We start from the raw sequence: 21188 nt of genomic DNA, 5'->3' as shown, positions 1-21188 counted from the left end.
GACACTATTTGGATTTTCCAGACATTTCACCACATGGCAAACAGTGACTCACTCTCAACGCCGGTATTTGCCCTGCAGTGATTGCCATTTTTTTTTTAAACATGGTGTGTTCCCTGTATGCCTGCTCCCCTTCCCAACCTACCGACAGGCATTTGCAGTGCAGGCGGCGACATGTCCGTCGGCCGGAACAATGCAGCCCATAGTCCGCATATCCATTATTTCCCCTATACACCCTCTCTCCTGAACTTATACCCATGCCTGCCCTATTGTCTCTCTTATTGTGTACTCCCTCTCTCCTGAACTTATACCCATGTCTCCCCTATTGTCTCTCTTATAGTGTGCTCCCATTCTCCTGTACTAACACCCTCTCTAATACTAACACTGTCTCTTCTACTCTCTTCTGTACCAATACCCTTTGTCTACTGTACTATTCCTACCTTCTCTTTCTCTTGCTGACAACCCCTCCTGTATTACCTCCATGTAGGGGATCTCAATACCCTCTCTCCTGTAGTAATACCCCATCTCTCCTATAGTGTACCTACTGTCTCCCATACTATTTACACCATATGTCCCATACAACACCATCTCTCAAGTACTGATACCACATCTCTCCTGTAGTGTCCCTCCCCTCTTGTACTAACACCCTCTCCCCTATACAAACACTCTAGATCCCACGTTGAACATCTGTCTTGTGTACTGTCCCTCCTCTCTGCTTTCCCTATCCCCCTCTGTTACACCCCCATGTGTTCAACTGTGCCTTCTCTTCTGTGCGGTACACCCTCCTCTTGTACTATGGACGCATTCTGCCTTGTAATACTGTGCCAACACCCTCTCCTCTGCTGTACCCTCTCCTCACTAACACTTCGCCTTCGGCTCGGGCATTTAACGCGGGAGCGGGCCTTTAATAGCCGGTAGAGCCCGCCACGGCGGGTTCTAAGGCTATATTAGAACATTCTGCCCTCTAGTGGCATAATGCTCTAATAGCCTTACGGCCCTCTGTATTTGGGCTATACCGGCATTAATGTCCCGCTCCTGTGTTAAAGGCCCTTGCTTTCGGCTTGGGCCTTTAACACTGGATCGGGCCTTTAATGGCCAGTATAGCCCGCTATGGCAGACTATAAGGCTGTAATATAGTCACGCATGGCATGTTATAGCCCCCTTGGTTTGTAGATTTCACCTACAGCGTACTTAAGTTTGCTTTATTCTGGTGCTAGGCCTCTCTTTCTCTGCTACTACAGAAGGTCTGTCGTCTCTGCTCATATGCACACTCTACATAGTATTGTATAGCTTCCTCCCTCATTTACTATAGATCATCTCTCTCCTGTAGTAGTCATTTTTCTGTCCTGTGCTACAGCCCCCTCGTTTTGAGTTTTCACTGGAACCGTACTTAAAAGTTTCTTAATTCCTGTGCTATGCCCCTCTTTCTCCGGTACTATAGAAAGTCTGTTGTCTCTGCTTATAGATACACACTACCTGATAATATACATCCTCCTTCCTCCTGTAGACCTGAACTGTAGGCCCCATATTTCTTGTACTGTGAGCCTGTTGTCCTCTGTACTATTTGATTCTCTCTCTTGCACTGTAGACCTCTCATCTGTCCTGTTTATCTCGTTCGTTCCTGCTTTACTGCAGACCTCCTCTCCCGTGTACTGTATACTGTCCACCCAGTACGACTGACCTGTCTCTTCTACCACATAACTATATACTACAGTCTTCAAGCTCAAGCCCTAAAGATCCAGTTTCTCCAGTGATCTACTCCGTCCTCTCTCGTTTGGAGTGTGCTCTCTACCCGGCACTCTTGACCCCAGACTATAAATGTGGCTGCATTACTCTGCACAGTGTGTCCCTGTCTCTATCGGAAGGTAAAGTAACTGAGCTCTGAACAAGTCCCTTTAAGCGGCAGAAATAAATCTGTGAATTACTGCTCGTCCTGCTTTTCGGACTGATTATTTCTTTTGTGAGAGCGCCACCTGGTGTTTGTCTTTGGTACAACAGATGTATTTTACTACCGTACCTCTTTGCTATGACAAAAGAAGCAGGAATGATCAGATACCAAATAATTGTTAAACGGATTTAAGTGACTGAAAAGCGTGGAGACCGCCTCACTCTTTTCCCTATGTAAACAAGATTCTATAGAGCAGTCATTAATCCATGCTTATACGTGTCCTTGGAGCGCTCTTGTCTACTTTCAGCAAAGAGACAGTAAATAAAAGAGCATATATTATATTTTATGCTAACTGTTCACAAGGTTTTACCGTAAAATATCGGCCAGTACCTTTGCTTAAATGTGCTTCCTTGCTCCCCAAATGCCAAATCATGCAAACTATTGCATTCCTAGAGGGATGAGATTCTGCCCTCCGTAGGAAAGCTGGACCTTCTTATTGCCAGAAAGGCATTGGTTCCGCCTGCTCATAAGATGCAATAATTGGCTGTGTAAGTCGATAATATATTATGCCTACGCAAACTGCAAAGTGTTATTTTTATTTCAGGGCCACTATAATGATGCGGTTCTGCGGCCGCAGCACTTTCTGCATAATTAAGTATTTGTCGCATTTGCCACGTAATTCGTATCCTCCTGCATAATTTGCAGGTTTTACCAAAAAAATTGCTTTTAGATCAGCATTTTCCAAACTGAGTAGCGACCCACTGGTGGGTCCCTACCGGATTTCTTTTGGGATGGGAAAGAGCAATAAATAAAGGTTCCTTTTATATTTTACATTTATCTTACCTCATTTGCTGTGCTTCAAAGACAGAGTTAAAACCTCAGGTTGTGTCTAATGCCAAATTACTGCTTGTGTTGATTTAACATGAGAATTGGTGTTACTTTTCCTTCTCTGACTGCAAAGTGAAAGGAGTTTTCAAAGTGAACTATATGACAATCTTGCCGGTGTTCATGGAGTGTGAACGGAAATGCTGGCGGATGACATTTTTATGGACGCAACAAATTTTAAATACATGTAAATTAATTGTGCACATATTTCAGAATATAAAAGAAATTAGGAAAGCACACATTTAAGCACATTTGTTATAATTCTGAAGTATGATGGAAACAAAGATTTTAATAAGATCAGAACAAACAGACACTTTTACTTCATGATACGCAAATGATAAATATTTGCTGAACACGATTTCCACACAAAATCATTTGTGTGCTATATAGTTTTATCAGTAAAACTGTATGTCTGTGCAAATTTAGTAGCTATATCAATGGATTTTGTGCTGTCTTTAAATGACAGGGTGCTACCGCACAGTGTTTTAGTAATATACTTGGTGTCACTGCACCTGCTGTACAGGTAATCCCTGCGCTTCTGCTTATAGGTTTCAAAGTTCCTCATTCACCTTGTCTTCCCTTCTTTCCACCTTCTTATCATCTCATTCCTTGCTTTCACGCTCTCCTCCCTGTCCCCTTCATGTCTCTCGCTATCACCCCTATTCCATCACTCACACTTTCTTACCTTCTTCTCAGCATTCTTATTTCAGGCCCCTTTGCTGTCCTCGTGCCTCTTTTGCTCGTCCTTACCCCTTTACTCCGTTTGTCTGATCCCTAACACCATTCCATTCAATTTCCCTTTTCCTCACCTTTGTATCTTTCACCCTCTCATTTCATTCCATCCCTTTCCTCTTTTCCATTTCTCCCTTATCTTCTACTCCCTCTGTATCCCTTCTCCTCTCACTCTTCTCATAGAGTAAACATCATGCCAAACCCCAAGGCAGATTCTGTGTTTGAACAGTTCTGAAAGGAAGGTCTCTAAAATAACTGCAGATGGTGTAGGATAGACTGGGCACCTCCCACCTCTGGGATCTGGTGCCGCTGCACCACTGGCAGCTATGCCCTTGGCCAAAAGGTTGAGAGGCAGGGGTGGCTCCTCCGCTATGGTGGAGGAGCGTCACTGCCAGCAGCAGCAGCAGCAGCTGCAAAACTTTGACAAGAAAACAATAATAAACTATGTTTACTATCGTTTTCTTGTAAAAGGGGTGGGCCACGGGCAATGACGGGGAAGGGCCGGCCAACCCCACATGGGCAGTAGGCTCTCTCCAACCCGGCAACGGCAGAGACTCTCACTCTGCCTTGGAGCGCCCTGGCTGGGCACTCCATCCAATCCTAACGCTAGCAGCATGAATGCAGCATTAGGATTGGAAGCAGGACAGGCTGGGAGCTTGTTGCTGCAGTGGAGGACCAAGGAGCGGATCAGAGTGGCGCAGGGCAGCAAGAAAGGTACATTTAAAAAAAAATCCTTTGATTGTTTTTGCCTCCCACAACCACGTGCTGCGCCGCCCCATCCTTTTTTCCTCCTGTGAGCCGCCACTGATAAAAGGGTACGTGCATTAAAATGACTTGAGGTAAAAACTGGTTTTGACGATAACACAGGTTTGCAAAGAGGGTGAGCCTATAGAAGTCTGCAGCATCATGTAAATATCATTATTAAGAGGATAGCACTTCTAAATGAGATGAGTTAACAGAAGTTTGTTGTTGGAAAAGGGACTAGCATTGCAATGCCCCCCACATTTTTAGTCCCATATTCACTACCAGATGCCGTGGTTTTTGATCTGAGAGTGTGCTGAGGCCGGCTAGCCAGACCTCAGCACCTGTGCTTTTTCCCTTTAAATTGCAATGTGACTTGGTATACCAAATTGACATAGATTTAAACACATTGTCTGTTCCCAGTATATGATACCAGGGGTGCCCAGGGCATGGGTGGTAAAGAGGGTACTAGGGCTGCAGCACTTATTGTATCACCATCAGTCACCCAGGTAAAAATGAAGTCTGCAGATCTGCCATGCCAGATCTGCGCAAGCAGCCTGTCTGCTCGAGATCGACCCTGCACACACCATGTGTGACAGGGTCACTTCACTGCATTTAATATGTCAGTCATCCGTAAGGTAGGCCTCCTAAAGCCCAGGAGGCAGGGTGTATTATATTATCTGTGTGGAAATATATGTGCAAGCACATATTTCCCTGTGGTAGCATTTTAAAGTGACTTCTACCACAAGTAGACCATAGCTGGGTACAAGTGCTTTCAGTCTGGAAATGTGAAGTGTCTGACGGATTTCACCTGGCATTCTCCATGCCCACACTGACAAAAAGATACACTCACTCTCTGTTTTGAAGGCCTTAGAAATGTTGATTAGTTGGAAAACGATTGTGTGTTACGTACACCTAACAATCCACACCCCTCTCTCTTTTCACTGCCCCTTAAGCCCCCCTCATGTCCTGCTTCTCATAAAGTGTTTTAACAAGATGTCCCAGCATGATTGTTGGGGCACTCTGAGGCTCATCCCCAACTCCCCACCCAGCCCCTATTCAATGACTAAGCTGCACCCCTGATTACAGGTGCCTTGAGGTGATGAAAAGCAGGTCTTTAGGTACAAGAGAGTAAATGGAGGTAACCTTTAGTGGCACCCTGCCTGCACCCTAAAAAACCTTCCAGGTTTGAGAAGTGTTCTATCCAAGAGGTGGAATCTCTCCTTTGCAGCTTCTTCGGAGAGTAGAGGAGCTCTCCCTTTATAGGAAATTAGCAAGCATTAGACATTGTGGCACACCTTGTTACTTAAGATCACACAAAATAAAATGTATGTACTCATTTACACATCCATTCTGATGCCGTGCATTTCATCACCCGCCCCATGATTCATCCTCTCCCCTTTCTGTATCCAGACGCTTCCTCTTCTGTCCAGGGTACCTCCCAGTCTGGACCTCTTCTCTCTCTGTATCTATGCACCTTTTCTTCTCTCCATATCTCTGTGTGGGACGTCACCGCTTCCCTGTACCAAATATGCAAAGTAGGCACCGGCCTGTGGGCCGCACTTCTTTTAGTGGCCCCACGACAACGGATCAAAATAATATTGATTTGATCTTGAAAGAAAATTACAATCAAGCTTTTTTAATTGTTTCCAAAAGATGGAAAAAAAATAATCAACTCAAAGTAAGTCTTTACATTAAAGACTCTATAGAGAAAATACTGTATTAATGTAATGTACCGATTAACAACTTAAAGTAAATAAACCATGGACATGAGATTCACATTCCAGTTTGTCTCTTAAAAGCTCATCTTATGTCAGTTTGTAAAAATAATTCGGTGCAAACTACTTAACGTGTAATGTTTAGTTTTGTGTAATACAATTGGTTTATTATAATTGTTGGTTGATAAAATTAAAAACGTATTAGGACATAGTTTGGGAAAGGGGCCCGAAATTTCACTGCCTGGGGCCTCCACAGGGTTCAATCCGCACTGCCGCCCCCTGCCTCTCCCAACCCTCTCCGCCCTCCGCCTCTTTCAAACTCCTGTCGAACCGTGTCTCCTTTTCGCTCCTGCCCCTCGTCTTGTCCTCGGACACCTCTCCCTCCCTGGTATAACCCCGCTGCTCTGCTGTTCCCACAGGTTTGGTTCCAGAACCGCCGTGCCAAGTGGAGGAAGCGGGAGAAGTGCTGGGGCCGCAGCAGTGTCATGGCAGAGTACGGCCTGTACGGGGCGATGGTGCGCCACTCCATCCCGCTCCCAGAATCCATCCTCAAGTCCGCCAAAGACGGCATCATGGAGTCCTGCGCCCCCTGGCTACTCGGTAAGAGTCTCCGCGACCTTTTCTTTTCAGGGGACGGTGCGTTCCAGGTCTGCTGGGTAACAGGCCTGCATGGAACTCGAGGCTGGGCGCCCTCTCCTTAAACCCGCAGCCCGCCACTTCACGAAACCCCGCTCTCAGTTACAGCCCCAACCAAGCCCAACACCCCAAAAACCAAATCAATCAGTGAGAAATCGGATGTAAGCGTCACCCCGGGCAGGTTAAACTGTAACTGCGCCCCTTTTCGCACCAGAAATCGCCATTCGCTCGCATAATAACGGAACAGTAGTGCCACCTAGCGGTCAAATTAAGACTTGCGTTGTACTTATGCAGTAAAATAATATAACACTACACATCGTGTCACTGTAGAGCAGTGGTCTTCAAACTTTTTTATGCCGCGCCCCCCCAGTTGAAAAATAAAAATCATTGGGCCCCCCTTCAGAATTTTTCACAATTGTTTTAGAAAGATGGCAACTTTTAAATAGGTCTAGACCTATTTAAACATTGCAGTTAAGTGCTGTTACCTTTTTAAAACTGCAATAACATGCTTCTGCTTAAAACAAAGGCCTGTTATCTGTATAATATTTCTTTTGGCCAGAGTTTGGCACCCCCGGAATCACTTGAGGCCCCCCAGTTTGAAGACCTCTGCTGTAGAGCGAAAGGTGAGCTGTTCCGTGATTTAAAATAGCTGTGAAGTCGACAAGCAATGCAGCGCATGAGAATAATCCGAGAGCATGCTGGAGGGAGGAATGAGAGATGGGGTTAGTGATGCAAGGTAGAGGAAGCGATGGAGAAACAAGAAAAGGTGGGGATAGGAAAGGAGATTAAGGAATGGATGTTAAAGGGAAAGACGAAAAGCCGTTGTGAGTTAAAAAAACACTGTCATAGTCATTTTCTTTTGTAAGCTCATTTTCCCTAAAAGCCGAATAATTGTCCTTCTCACCGAAATTTGGGGTTTCATCATAAGCCTGGATGCACATCTGTGGTTGTTGGATTTTTTACTTCTACCCCGCATTTTTTGCCAGAAGGTGTGTGTCTTCACATAGGTGCTTGCTGGAGGTGGTTTGTTTTATCTTTCTTGAGGTGGTTTCTTTGAACTTTTCCACTACGGGGTATTTACTGGAGCATGTGTTTTTGCATGAATTTACATGCTTTCTGACCGGTGTTGTGTGCAATGTTTCCTCTTTCCTGGAAGCTCCTACGTCTCTTTCCTGGGGTGCTTCTTGTAGTCTGTATCTTCCAAGGAAATTCTTGCTAGAGGTTGTGGGGCATATTTTTCAAGCCCCTTGCGCCGCCGGTGCGGATATTTTCCCCCTATAAAAAGTGACGCACTTGCGGCTCAAGGACGTTGTAAATTTGTCCCTGTGTTCTTTCGTGCATGTTGGAGCTTCTGCTCTCTACTGGGATTAGAGGTACCTGCTAGAGCATGTATTCTTCCCTTGTTGAGGTTGCCTGAGCCTTTGTTTCTCTATGGAATGTTTACTAAAACTTGTCTTATTTCTTCAGGGTTTGATGGAGATTTTTCTCATCACTGTGGGAGCTTGCAAGTTTGTGTTCTTCTCTAGAGGTGCTTTTTTGAGCTCGTGTTCACCCCGTGGAATTCCTAATGCTTATTCTGTTCCTGCCAGTGGATACTAGATGGAGCTTATAGTTCTTTCCTGGAGTTTGTGGTTTTCTCTGGGGTTTTTGCTCAAATGTGTTTTATATTCTTGGGTGTTTTCTGGTGTTTGTGTTTTCGTTTTCGTGGTGATGGTTATGAAGCAACTGTCATGTGCCGTGGGTGTTGGCAGTGGCTTTGTTTTTCATTTTGGGTGATTGCTAGAGCTTGTGTTCGTCTTCTCTGGTGATATTTCCATGTGGTTGTCTACCTCTTGCATGTTTGCTGGATCCAGTGTCTTGCCTGATTTCTACATACGCCATATTGTTTTGCCTGGTGATATTTGCTAGAGCTTATGTACTTCCGTGGGGTCTTTGCTTAAGCTTTTGTTTGCCTGGTGGTAGATGGCAGAGCTTTTTTTCCCCCATTGATGACTGATATTTGCTGGAACATACGTTTTTTTTCCCTTTTGGAAATCTACTGGAGCTTGTGTTTTCCATGGGGATGTATTCTGCAACGTGTTCAGCAGTGGGCTGGCTGTTATGCAGCTCTGGCCTTTCCCCAAAACGCTGTATCATAGGAGCTGCTTTCAGCGCAGGATAGGCTGCCTTGACACAAGCATGCCCCCATTTTAATGGCGGCCTCCTAAAGTAAGGTACTGGTTTGAACATGTCTGCTAGGGCTGATTCTGATTTCTGGTCTGGCCCTGCTTGAGTACTTTTATGAAGATGTTTGCCGGAGCCTGTGCTTTTGCCTTGGGATATTTGCTGCAGCTGGGCTATTTTTTTTAGCATGTTTGCTGGAGTTTGTCACCCCCAGCAGTGTCTGTTGGAGTTTGTTTCCTGCCACCGATGTTGCTGGTTCGTGTGTTCATTTCTGAGAATGTTTGTGCAGCATATGTGTTTCTCCCTGGATATGTTGAACTTATATTTTTCACAGGTGATGTCTGCTGGAGCCTGTGTTCTTCTTTAAGCGTCTTTGCTGGAGCTTATGTTTTTCCTCTGGAATGTTTTCAGGAGCTTATGATTTTTCCAGAGGGATGTGCTGCAGCCTGTGTTCTTCTCTGGGGGTGTTTTCTGCAGCTTCTGTTTCTCTCCAGTATGTTTACTGCAGCTTGTGTTCTTCTCTGTGTGTGCATGCTGGACCAAATGTTTTTTTCAAGGTATGTTTTCTACAGCTTGTTGTGTTCTCCTTCGGGGGTGTATGCTGGAGCTATTGTTTTTTTCCCCCAGGTATGTTTGCTGCAGCGTGTTTTCTCAGGGACTATATGCCGGAGCTTATATTTTTCCCAGGCATGTTTGCTGCAGCTTGTTGTGTTCTTCTTTGGGGGTGTATGCTGCAGCTAATATTTTCCCCAGGTATGTTTGCTGCAGCTTGTTGTGGAGTTCTCTGGGTTGTATGCTGGAGGTAATGTTTCTCTCAGGTGTTTGCCGTAACTTGTGTTCTTGTATGGGATTTATACTGGAGTTAATGTTTCTCCCAGGTATGTTTGCTGTAGTTTGTTCTTCTCTGGGAGTGTATGCTGGAGCTAATGACTCTCCCAGGTATGTTTACTGCAGTTTGTTTTCTTTGGGGGTGCATGCTGGAGCTAATGTTTTTTCCCCAGTTATGTGTGCTGCAGATTGTCGTGTTCTTCTCTGGGAGTGTGTGCTGGAGCTAATGTTTTTTTCCCAGGTATATTTGCTGCAGGGTGTGTTCTTCTTTTGGGTGTATGCTGGAGCTAATGTTTTTTCCCAGGTATGTTTAGTGCAGGCTGTTGTGGTTTTTTCTGGGGGTGTATGCTGGAACTAATGTTTCTCCCAGGTATGTTTGCTGCAGCTTGTGTTCTTCTCTGGGGTTGTACGCTGGAGTTAATGTTTCTCCCAGGTATGTTTTCTTCAGCTTATGTTCTTCTCTGGGGGTGTATGCTGGAGCTAATGTGTCTCCCAGGTATGTTTACAGCAGCTTGTGTTCTTCTCTTTGAGTGTATGCTGGAGGTAATGTTTCTTCCAGGTATGTTTGCTGCAGCTTGTGTTCATCTATGGGGTATATGCAGCTTGTGTCCAGGCGAAGGGAAGGGCACCCCTGTGGCCCCCAGCACTTCCTTTCTGCCAGCCTTTTCATGGCAGTTAAATCGTGGAGGCTGAATTCCGCGTCGCCGGGACTGACCACAAGTCTGACCGCCGTCAGCCCGTCGGAAACCATGTTCCTGGTGAGGATGGCAATTCCCTGGCAGTCTGACCTCCAGGATCCTAATGTGGCGGTTGGACCGCCTGGAGTGAGACAGTCCGCCGCTACTGTGAAGCTGGCAGTCTCAAGAGCTCCAGCCTCATAATGAGGCCCTTAGTCAATACCGCTCTTGACCTATTACTGGACTTACTTTTGGCCTGGATGCAGGGATTAGCTTGCTCAAACTCGTACTCTCTGTGGAGCATTTGTAGAAGTTGATTTCTTTTCACCTGGGATGTGTGCAAAGGACTGCAGTGCACATTCATTGAGGCTTTGCTGGTGTTTTTGCTCTTTGCCTAAGTCTTTGCTAGAGATTGTTTTTCCCAGGGTTTATATGTTGATCTTCATCTCTATCCCAGTGGGTCTTTGCTTGATAGTGTGTGTTTATCTGGGAGTAGTAACTGTTACTTGCGTTTTACTGGTGATGGTATTTTCAGAATTGTTTGTATTTTTTTACTGCGGGTACTAGCTGGAGATAGTATTTTTCAATGGAGGTGCTTGGTAGGTTGTTTCTATTGCCTCTATTGCCTCTGGCCCTAGGCTTTTTTGTAGAGAGGGTGCTTTTTGACCCTTTTTACTGTTACGATTTTTGTTGGAGCTTGTATTCTCTCCTGTGGGTCTGTGATGAGGCCTGAGTTTTCCTCAGTGGTTTTATGTTGGCGTTTGAGCCTTTTCCATATAGATGTAAGCTGCAGCTTACAAGTTCTGTTTTTTTGTGTACCGTTGGAGAATTGGCTATTACCTCCTGTGTTTGCTTGGAGTTGTAATTTTTTTCACTGGGATACTTGCTGAACCTTATTTTCCTAACAGGTGATTATTAACTTTGGTTCTTCCTTATAAGTGCTAGTTGCAGCTTCTGTTCTTCACTGTAGTTGGTGGGCAGAGCTGGATCATATTTGAGACCTGTGTCTCTTACCTGTAATGTTTTCTCAATCTTGTGGTCATTTCACTGGGGTTGTTTTTTATGGAGTTTGTATTTTTCTATATGGTGCTAGCGAGGGAGGGAGCTCTTCACCACTGTTAGATTTGTCATAGCCTGTATATTTCTCTGATAATGTTTTCTGCAGTGTTTATTTTCATTGTTATTGTGTGTTGGAGCGTCCGTTTCTCCCCGGAGGTATTTCCTGGAGCTTCCACTTGTTCCGTGTCTTGTGTCTGGGAGCTTGCTTTTTTGGTCTGGGGCATTTGTTGAAGCATACTGAAACTTGCACCTTTTGTCTGAGGAAACATGAATAAGCATGCTTTTCATCCTTGAACTATGATAGAGCTTATGTTCTTTCCTGAAGATCCTGGTTGGATACTGTGTCTCCTAACTGGTGACATAGCCGGAGCTTGTATTTTTCCCTTATAGTGGTAGCTGTAGCTTGAGGTTTTGTCTGGGACTGTTTGCTAGAGCTTTGGCTTCCTTGCAGGTGCTTGCATTCTTCACTGGGGATACCTAATAGAGCTTATTTTTTTTAATGTGAGAGATTGTTGGTCTTCTGGTTCTTACCTGTTGCTTGAAGGTCCTTTTGAGCTTTGCCAGGCATGCTAGAAAGTGCTTGAGCTTCCTCTCTGTGCTTTTGTTATGTAATTAGTGTTCCTCTATGGTAAATATTATTGCTGCTTTTTATCTCTGTAAGGGGTTGCCTGACCTTATGTTCTTACCTAGGGGTGTTTATAATATTCACTGATGGTAACTGCTCATGGTTATGTCTCAAACTTTGAGATTCTTATTAATAGCTGTATAGGTTTCCTAGAAGATCTAAGTGGTCCTTGAGTCTCTGTCTCATGGCTGCTTGCTACTGCCTCTGTGATGCTGTAGTTGCTTCTTTCTGGATGTGCTTGCTGAAGTTTGTTTCTGTGGCAGTACTGCATGGTGTTTGCATCTCTACAATGTCAGTGTTTACTGCATTTAGTCTCCTTCCTGGAAGTTCTTACTTGTTCTTGTTTTCTTGTCCAGTAATACTTGTTGGTGTATTCATGGGTGTTTACACGGAATATCAGACCCAGAAATATTGTGGGACAAAATATTGTGTCAAGAATCTCGCAGACAGAAATATTGTGAAGGTAAGTTTCTATAGGTAAGTAAAGTTTTACTACATTTAACTCCACATTTATGTACCTTGATGATATATATACATCTTCAAGGTACATAGATGTGGAGTTAAGAATAGTAAATCTGTACTTACCTACTTGCACTTACCTTCTTGATATTTTAGTCCTTGCTATTTTTGACATAATATTCTGTCTACACAATATTTTGGGTTCTGATGTTCTGTCAGTGGTCAATTTTCAGTAGTACTAAATTATGGATGTGTATCTTCCCTAGAGATGCTTGCTGGTGTTACTGTCTCTTACTTCTGGGTGCTTGCTGGTTCAGGGCCCCCCACCCCTGACGTTATTACTGGTTCTTGTTTTGTTCCCATGTGTTTATTGGGATTACTGAAGGGTAGCTGTATCCTTTATCTGAGCCGTTTCTGTTGAATTTGCCTATTCCCTTGGACGTATAATTATCCCTCATTTAACAGGGGCAGTAAGAGGACATTTTCAGCAAAGTCCAGAGTACCTTCGGTGTTTGCTCATCACTTGCTTTGTCCTGTGTCACTTTTCACCTCTTTTCCATTCCTAGACCTGGTTCTCTCTGGACCTTTGTCCAACATGAGAGCCCAGTTGTCAGTGTTGTTGCATCCCTCCTCAATCAGGCCTGCATACTGACTTCATACAACGTATGTCTCCATCTTTATATTTCTTTCATCACCCTATACTTTTCGTTCCCAAATCTGTCCCGTTCACTGATTCTCCTCCTACCTTTCCAGCCAACACCTGTTTGTTCACATGGGCACCTGAAGGTCAGGGCTCAGTACTGTCTCCTGCCATATTTAACTTATACATGGAGCTGCATGGTGCTCTACCCTCAGATAACAGCACCAAGCATCAGCAATATGTAGATGATACACAACTCTATTTTAAAGTGTCCTCTGCTTCAGACACCCAAAGCCTCAAAAACTGCTTTCATATCATCCATACCTGGATGTCCAGTACCTACCTGAACTTCAGCACAACCAAGGCAGAATTACTGTTGTTTGCCAAGAACAATAAACAGTATACACTACAAACCTGGCTCAATTACTTTAATCTTGATGCCTTCAAACCCCAATTTTCACCAAATGTCAAGTCACCCTGCACACCAACCTCACCATCAAGGAACATATTTTAAAAAAATTAAAGATGGCCTGGTACCAGCTCTCTCTTCTAAAGAAAGTAAAATTACTTCTTCCAAAAAGCAACTTCAGAACTACCATTCAAGCCCTCATACTCTCTCATCTGGATCGTGGTAATGCCCTACTCCAGTGGTTCCCAAACTGTGGTCCGGAGACCCCTGGGGGTCCCCGATGCCTCCTTAGGGGGTCAGAGACTACTTAGAAAATTATCTAATATCAACAGATTAATAAAGTGTCTGTAAATAAAGTGGCTAAATGTACAATTGAACAATTTAAAATGTACTGTAAATGTCAAGCAATTTGAAATTGGAGGCTACAAATTAAATTAGTATCCTCAGATTAATTTGGGGGAGAAGTGAAGGTGCATGAAATAGAATATTGTATGGGAGATGTGTAGCTTCACTTTAATTTAAGAAAGCTCCAACCTTCCTATTAAAATTGAAATGTTCATTTTTTAAAATTTTGTTTGCAAATTAAATAAAACGTGTTATCATTTGTGTATGTGGTTGGTAGACTACTTGTTTCTTTATTTTTTGTGTATTGATTCACAGTTCAAATCATCCACAGTGTTTAGGCCTGGGTCCCAGGCTTCCAGTAATGACTTAGTGGATGGCCCCTGATTCAAATAATGATTCGGTGGGGGTGCCCTGGTTCCAGTAATGGGAAAGTGGGGGTGCACAGAAGTCAAATTGGTGGGAACCACAGCCTTACTCCATATCCTCCAGACCCCCCCACTGGCACCCCTTAGGGGCATCTTACACACCACATCTCATCCAAAACCTGAAGACATTTGATCACATCACCCCCATCTTGGTGGAACTCCATTGGCTCCCCTTGCTGGCCGGCACATCTTCCAAACTAGCTGCATCATTTACAAAGCTTTCACCACCAGCACCCCTGCTTATCTTGCAGACAAGTTTACCCTATCTGTGGATTATGGCACACCTGTAGCCCGGACACCACCAGATTGCAGACTAAGAAGTGTAGAAAAGAAAAAACAAAAGAGCAGGCTTTTTCAATCTGTGCACCCGGGATCTGTTACACACCATCCTAGTATCTATCAGGATCGCCCAACGCTGCTCCAACTTAGGAAAGATTTGAAAACTCTCCTCTTTAGAGATCACTATATCATAATGCATTAACCTTCCACAATGTTGTTTCCTTTCCTGGGACTTGTTGACTTTATTCTTGTCTTTGACAATGTACAGCTCTTTGTTAAATACCATATTCATCCCTACATACATCTGTAGTGTTAAACAGATGAACCTTTTTGCTTACCAGTATACTCCACAAATTGACTTGTGTTGACACTGTAATAATGAGTGTTACAATTACCCTTTGTAATGGTGCTCATTCTTTGGTCAAAGAAGCAAAAAGGCTGAATCACAGCTGTGGGGATTCAAACATGTGACCTGCAGGGTACACATAGATTTAAGTAGCGTTTTCTCAACCCATTGTCTGTCTTAGCCTTTGTTTTCACCTCTCTACCATTTCCAAACTTGCGGGGTCCCACAAAGTCCCACTAAATATGTATCATTCTTTAGCTCTCAGTTCTCTCTTGATCTTTCCCTTAAGTCCCTCTACTATATTGAAATCTGTGCTTTATTTCTCTGCTTTTTCCTTCCATTGTCTGTAGATTGCCAGATTTCTATATTTTTGTTCACTTCTGTAAATTTCTCATTCTCCTCTACGCTACTCTCCTTTTTGCCCCTCAAAAATACCCACTTCTACAAATGTCAGCTTCTTCAGATATCCCACCTATTAAAATATCTCACCCTCCAAATAGCTTACCAGTCCAAGTACCGTAACCCTCCAATCGCCCCACCTCTCTAAATACTACACTTCTCTAAATGCCCACCTCTCAAAATATCCAAATTCTCTAGATACCCGATCTCACCAATGACCCCACATTTAGATCTCCAAATAGCCCCACCTCCAAATGTCCCATTCACCAGATGCCTACCTTACAAACAGCCTACCTCATGCAAATGCCTTGCCTTCCTAGACAACACTACATTTCCAAATACCCCAACTCTGCACTTGCCTCATCTCCCTAAATAATGACATCTTCAAATGCCATACCTCTCTAAATGCCCATGTCACAAATAGCCTACATCATACAAATGCCTCTCCTTCCTAAACATCGCTACAGTTTCAAAACACCCCACTTCTCAAATGCTCTACCTCCCCAAATGTCACTTCTTACTACTCTAATTCACTCATGTCTCCAACTAACCTACCTCTCAAAAATAGCTACCTACCCAAATGTCCTACATCTAAAATAGCCAATTTCTCCCATGCTTTGTCTTTCCAAACACTGTTACCTCTCCAAATATCACCTTCTTGCCAGACTACTCCACCTTTCCAAATACCCCAACTCTCCACATACTCCAGCACTCTAAATCCAACCACCGCTCAAAAAAAACAATTTCCAGCTGCCCAGCCATATGTCTCTCTCTCAATTTTCCTGCTGTCCTTTTTTTGCTTATTTTCACTCTTCCCTTTCTATATGTGCTATTTCCCACAGCTTTGCCACCTATCTCTGCAATTATATTGCTCCATTCCCTTTCTATATTTGTCTCCTTTTATGTTTCTCTGAAATCCAGTTATCTGCCATTACATCTCTTCTTCCACATTTCTTTTCTTGTCCCCACCTCTTAGTCCTCTCTCCGCTCTATGTTGCTCTATTGTGTATATTATGTATCCACTTTAATCCTCTTCTACTCCACGCTATGTGTAAAGTTTAGCCTAGGTTTGAAGCACCTCTTAACTCAAAAACCTTTTTCTATTTTGCGTAGTCTCTAACCCCATGCTGTATGTAATGTTTTATCTAGGTTTGATTTTGACATGCTCTTGTGTGTTCTTTCTCTGTTTTGCCGCTTCTCTGAACCCTCGCTGAGTGTAAAGTTCACCATAGGCTTGAACCGTCTCTTCTCTGTGCCCTTTCTCTCTTGTATGCCTTCTCTGGTACCATGTTGTGTGCAAAGTTTATCCAAGCTTTAACTGCCACTTTTCTCATCGCCCTTTCTGTGTTTCACTCCTTCTCTGAATCCATGTTATGTGTAAAGTTTAGCCTAGGTTTCTACTGCCTCTTCTCTGAGTGTCCGCTCTGTCTCGACTCTCGCTCCTTCTCTGACTCCATGTTGTGTGTGAAGTTCAGCTTAGGCTTCAACTGCCTCCTGTATTAGGGTCCTTTTTCTGTTGCGCGTCTTCTCTAACTCCATGCTGTTGATCGTCTTCTCTAACTCCATGCTGTGTGTAAAGTTTAGCATAGGCTTGAACTACTTCTTCTCTTAGTGTCCCTTCTCTATTTTGTGCTTTCTCTGACTCCATCCTGTGCACAAAGTTCAGCCTAGGTTTGAGCTGCCTTTTTTCTCAGTGTCCTGTCTCTGTTTCACTCCTTCTCTGACTCTATGTTGTGTGTAAAGTTCAGCCTAAGTTTGAACTGCCTCTTCTCGCAGTGCTCTTTCTCTGTTTCACTCCTTCTCTGACTCCATGTTGTGTGTAAAATTTAGCCTAGGTTTGAACTGCCTCTTCCCTCAGTGCCCTTTCTCTGTTTCACTCCTTCTCTGACTCCATATTGTGTGTAAAGTTCAGCCTAGGTTTGAACTGCCTCTTCCCTCAGTGCCCTTTCTCTGTTTCACTCTTTCTCTGACTCCATGTTGTGTGTAAAGTTCACCCTAGGTTTGAACTGCCTCTTCTCTGTGTCCTTTCTCTGTTTTACTCCTTCTCTAACTCCATCCTGTGCACAAAGTTCAGCCTAGGTTTGAGCTGCCTTTTTTCTCAGTGTCCTGTCTCTGTTTCACTCCTTCTCTGACTCCATGTTGTGTGTAAAGTTCAGCCTAAGTTTGAACTGCCTCTTCACTCAGTGCTCTTTCTCTGTTTCACTCCTTCTCTGACTCCATGTTGTGTGTAAAATTTAGCCTAGGTTTGAACTGCCTCTTCCCTCAGTGCCCTTTCTCTGTTTCACTCCTTCTCTGACTCCATATTGTGTGTAAAGTTCAGCCTAGGTTTGAACTGCCTCTTCCCTCAGTGCCCTTTCTCTGTTTCACTCCTTCTCTGACTCCATGTTGTGTGTAAAGTTCACCCTAAGTTTGAACTGCCTCTTCTCTGTGTCCTTTCTCTGTTTTACTCCTTCTCTAACTCCATCCTGTGCACAAAGTTCAGCCTAGGTTTGAGCTGCCTTTTTTCTCAGTGTCCTGTCTCTGTTTCACTCCTTCTCTGACTCCATGTTGTGTGTAAAGTTCACCCTAGGTTTGAACTGCCTCTTCTCTCAGTGTCCTTTCTTTGTTTCACTCCTTCTCTGACTCCATGTAGTGTGTAAAATTTATCCTAGGTTCGAACTGCCTCTTCCCTCAGTGCCCTTTCTCTGTTTCACTCCTTCTCTGACTCCATGTTGTGTGTAAAGTTCAGCCTAGGTTTGAACTGCCTCTTCCCTCAGTGTCCTTTCTCTGTTTCACTCCTTCTCTGACTCCATGTTGTTTGTAAAATTTTGCCTAGGCTTGAACTGCCTCTTCTCTCAGTGCCCTTTCTCTGTTTCGTGCCTTCTCTGAATCCATGCTGCCCAGCTCTCCTCTCGCTCTGACTGCTGTGTGAGTGTTTCTGCTCTCCCTTAATGCCGGCCTCTCTTTATCTTTGCTATTTTCAGTTCAGGATGGCTTTCCAATGACCAGACGCTTTTCTAAACCAGAATACCAACAATTCTTTTCAGGAATGCACAAAAAGTCTCTGGAGGCGGCAGTGGAGACGGGAAGAAAACCCGAGACAGAGCACCCCTCCCTCACCAAATCCAACAAAGACGAGCAGGAGGAGAGGACGTCCAACGCAACAGCTCCCATCTCCAAGGAGGAGATGAGGGAGCACAGCATCGCCGCCCTGCGGGCCAAGGCCCAGGAGCACAGCGCCAAAGTGCTGGGCACGGTGCCCAGTGACGCAACCAGCAGGTTGGCGGAAAAGGACGAAGATGAGAAGGCAGAGAGGCCGCTTGAGACCTCGCACTCATCAATGGAGGAGGAAGCCATGATGTAGAAGGAAGAACCCAGACTCGTGGACATAGTCGAGGGGAAGCGCCTTCCCTGATACTGTCTGGGGCGCTGCCTCCTGTAGGGTGATAGGACACGAGTAACTCAGGGGATTCCAACCCCTCTCAACGGAGAGTGCGCTGCATCTACCACTCCTCCGCAGTGAGAGACCACTCTCCTCATCTGTGCCCCACCACGGGCAAGACTACAGCGGGAGGCAGAACTTCTATGCGGCCCTCCAAGGACGAGAGCGCCTTTCCCCTACTGTTCCCTTTAAGCGGGTTCTCTTTCTTATGATCTACAACGGCCTTCAGGGGAGAGGCAAGTATTAGCAGGGAGAGCCTGCAGCACTTCTTGGCAAAGCACTTCTGTACAAGGCACACAGACACCCACCATCCGCTTTACAGCGAGACAGCAGCTTCCAGTCAGTCCCTTTCTGTGGATGAGACTTCAGACACTCCCAAACCTCCTTATCAGGCCATGTTCAAGAGGGCACTGAGCACAAGGGCACCATGCTGTAGCTGACATCAGACAGCCCAGAGCACTCTAAGCATGTATGATCTGTGTGATGTTTACAAGTAGCTCTTTTTAAGTTTGGAAAACATTTAATTCCTATTTAATAACAGGAGATGCAACACCAGCCTTGCCTATTCAGGAATTGCTGAAAAGTAGTTTCTGGTGTTTTTGAGGCAGAATGGCTGTGGTAAGCACTTTGGAACATGTGGGTATGTACATCAGCAGTGGCCTGGGACATGTGAAACACTTCTGTACACCTATGTACACTACATGCAGACGTCCGTGCCACCCAGTGCTTGTCCATGCTAATATCTTCTTATTTAGGGCTTCCATTTCCTGTGGCTAGATCTGGAAAACCTGTAGCCATTCAAGATACCTGCATAGACTAGTTCCACCCGTATTGACACAATGTACCCATATGCCTTTCAGTAGACATTCAGTCCATCCTGCTATCTGTCCATGCTTCTATAATCAATGTACAGTCACATGTAAACATTGGAGGATAGACTATACATCTCTGCAGTATGAAAGGTTGCGACCACCGAGGCTACTGTCTTACCGGTTTGTGAAGGATCACACCCTAACTTAAACTTCTATATCCTCATAAATAGCACTTATTAACAGTGGCTTTGCATTTTCTACAGGCTACGTAAACATGAAGGGTCTTCACAGTTTGCATAGAAAGACATTAACCAATATTATTGCAGCAGCCTGTAAATAGTCAATCTTACAGCCAATGTGTTTATGGAAAACCAAAGCCACAGAACAGACTTCATGCGTTCTAGGCATCACTTACATCACACACAGAAACAGATCGCTTCTCTCACAGGAAGATGGCTCATGCCAACAACTAATGAGCCTTTTAGATACACACATAGCTGTTTGTCACTGCTCTTCACAATCACAGATGGTTCCCCAAACACACTGATGGGCCATGAGACACAGTAGTGGACTCCCACAAATTATAAAACACCTCATCCCAAATACCCCGCCCCTACTCAGATTCCCCCTCCATACCTGCATGGATCCTGCAAAATATAGATGTCTCACTCCAACAAATGGACACACACACATCTCCTCCTAGTCACAGATTCACCTATTGACCTACACACACACAAACACACATGGCTCATCTGGCACACAAATGTCTGTTCCTACACAGAGATGTGCCCTCCCATATGGTATGGTTCCTCAGCAACACAAATGCTTCACTCCAACAAGTGACTAATAAACACACACTAACACACGACATACCTAAATATATCTGGACCGGCCATTGACTCTGATGGGGTGTGTATTTACTGTTCTAACACCACACACCTGATAATGCTGTGGTTATTCAGTGGACAAAAGCAAATAAATATAACTCCACTTTTAGACTTTTGATGCACTCGAAAGTACCAAAACACACTACATGAACCAGTCCCTGAAGCGTCGTGTTCCGCCCAGCGACATTGTTTATCGGGCTGTGTCTGGGTTTAGCTGCACTATGAGGACCGGTGTTACACATTCCCACAAACCTTCTCACACACAGCTCCTCTGACACACAAATGTGTCTTTGTAGGCACAGGCTTTCCCTCCCGTAGAAAGAAGTCTCCTTCAATCGGTATTTGCCAGTCTGATTAATGGGGTGATTACCAATGCCTGCTCAGGCTGTCTGTGGAACCGGCTCCTCACTGACTACCTTTGCAGTCCTCACTACTACTGCGGTCATCCCTAGGTCGGCCTGACCACGCTGCACCTCTCTTCATTTGCAAAGTGTCGCCGAATGCACTCTCCCTCTACTGTTTGTAAGGGTGTGGAGGTCTCTTGTGCTGTTATCTTTGTGGACTGTTTACAAAGGGTCATTTTTGTACACATTGTAAATAAATAACGTCAGGAAAGACATTGGTAAAGCTTGTATCTGTCATGACTTGTAGTGACCTGTGATTTCTGTGCACTATCTGTACAAATATCTCAACAATGCTAAATAAAGACAAGGAAGAGGTGTCTGTCTGCCCTACACGTGATGTTACCACAGTGCGCCCCTTCCTTTCTCCTGCACTATCTTGTTAGGACCCTTCGCTCTCCTGTACGCTTTTTTCC

At 44.5% G+C, this 21188-nt stretch overlaps 1 protein-coding gene across 2 annotated transcripts in view; it reads left to right on the top strand.

The window, feature by feature from the left end:
• The window catches only part of VSX2 (visual system homeobox 2), a 69341-nt gene extending 48355 nt beyond the window's left edge, over positions 1-20986 (top strand). Inside the window, exons 4-5 of one of the 2 annotated variants that reach the window (XM_069208501.1) lie at positions 6381-6561; positions 18215-20986. In XM_069208501.1, the coding sequence (XP_069064602.1) occupies positions 6381-6561; positions 18215-18594 (561 nt within the window). In that variant the 3' untranslated portion in view covers positions 18595-20986. The remainder of the gene's footprint in view (positions 1-6380; positions 6562-18214) is intronic. The other variant, XM_069208502.1, reaches the window with a different exon arrangement.
• Positions 20987-21188: the final 202 nt, after the last annotated feature.

This window comes from Pleurodeles waltl, chromosome 9 (assembly GCF_031143425.1).
Source record: "Pleurodeles waltl isolate 20211129_DDA chromosome 9, aPleWal1.hap1.20221129, whole genome shotgun sequence".
In the NCBI taxonomy this organism is placed as follows: Eukaryota; Metazoa; Chordata; class Amphibia; order Caudata; family Salamandridae; genus Pleurodeles; species Pleurodeles waltl.
The sequence above is the reverse complement of the archived record's forward strand: the minus strand, read 5'-3'. Positions and strand labels throughout refer to the sequence as shown.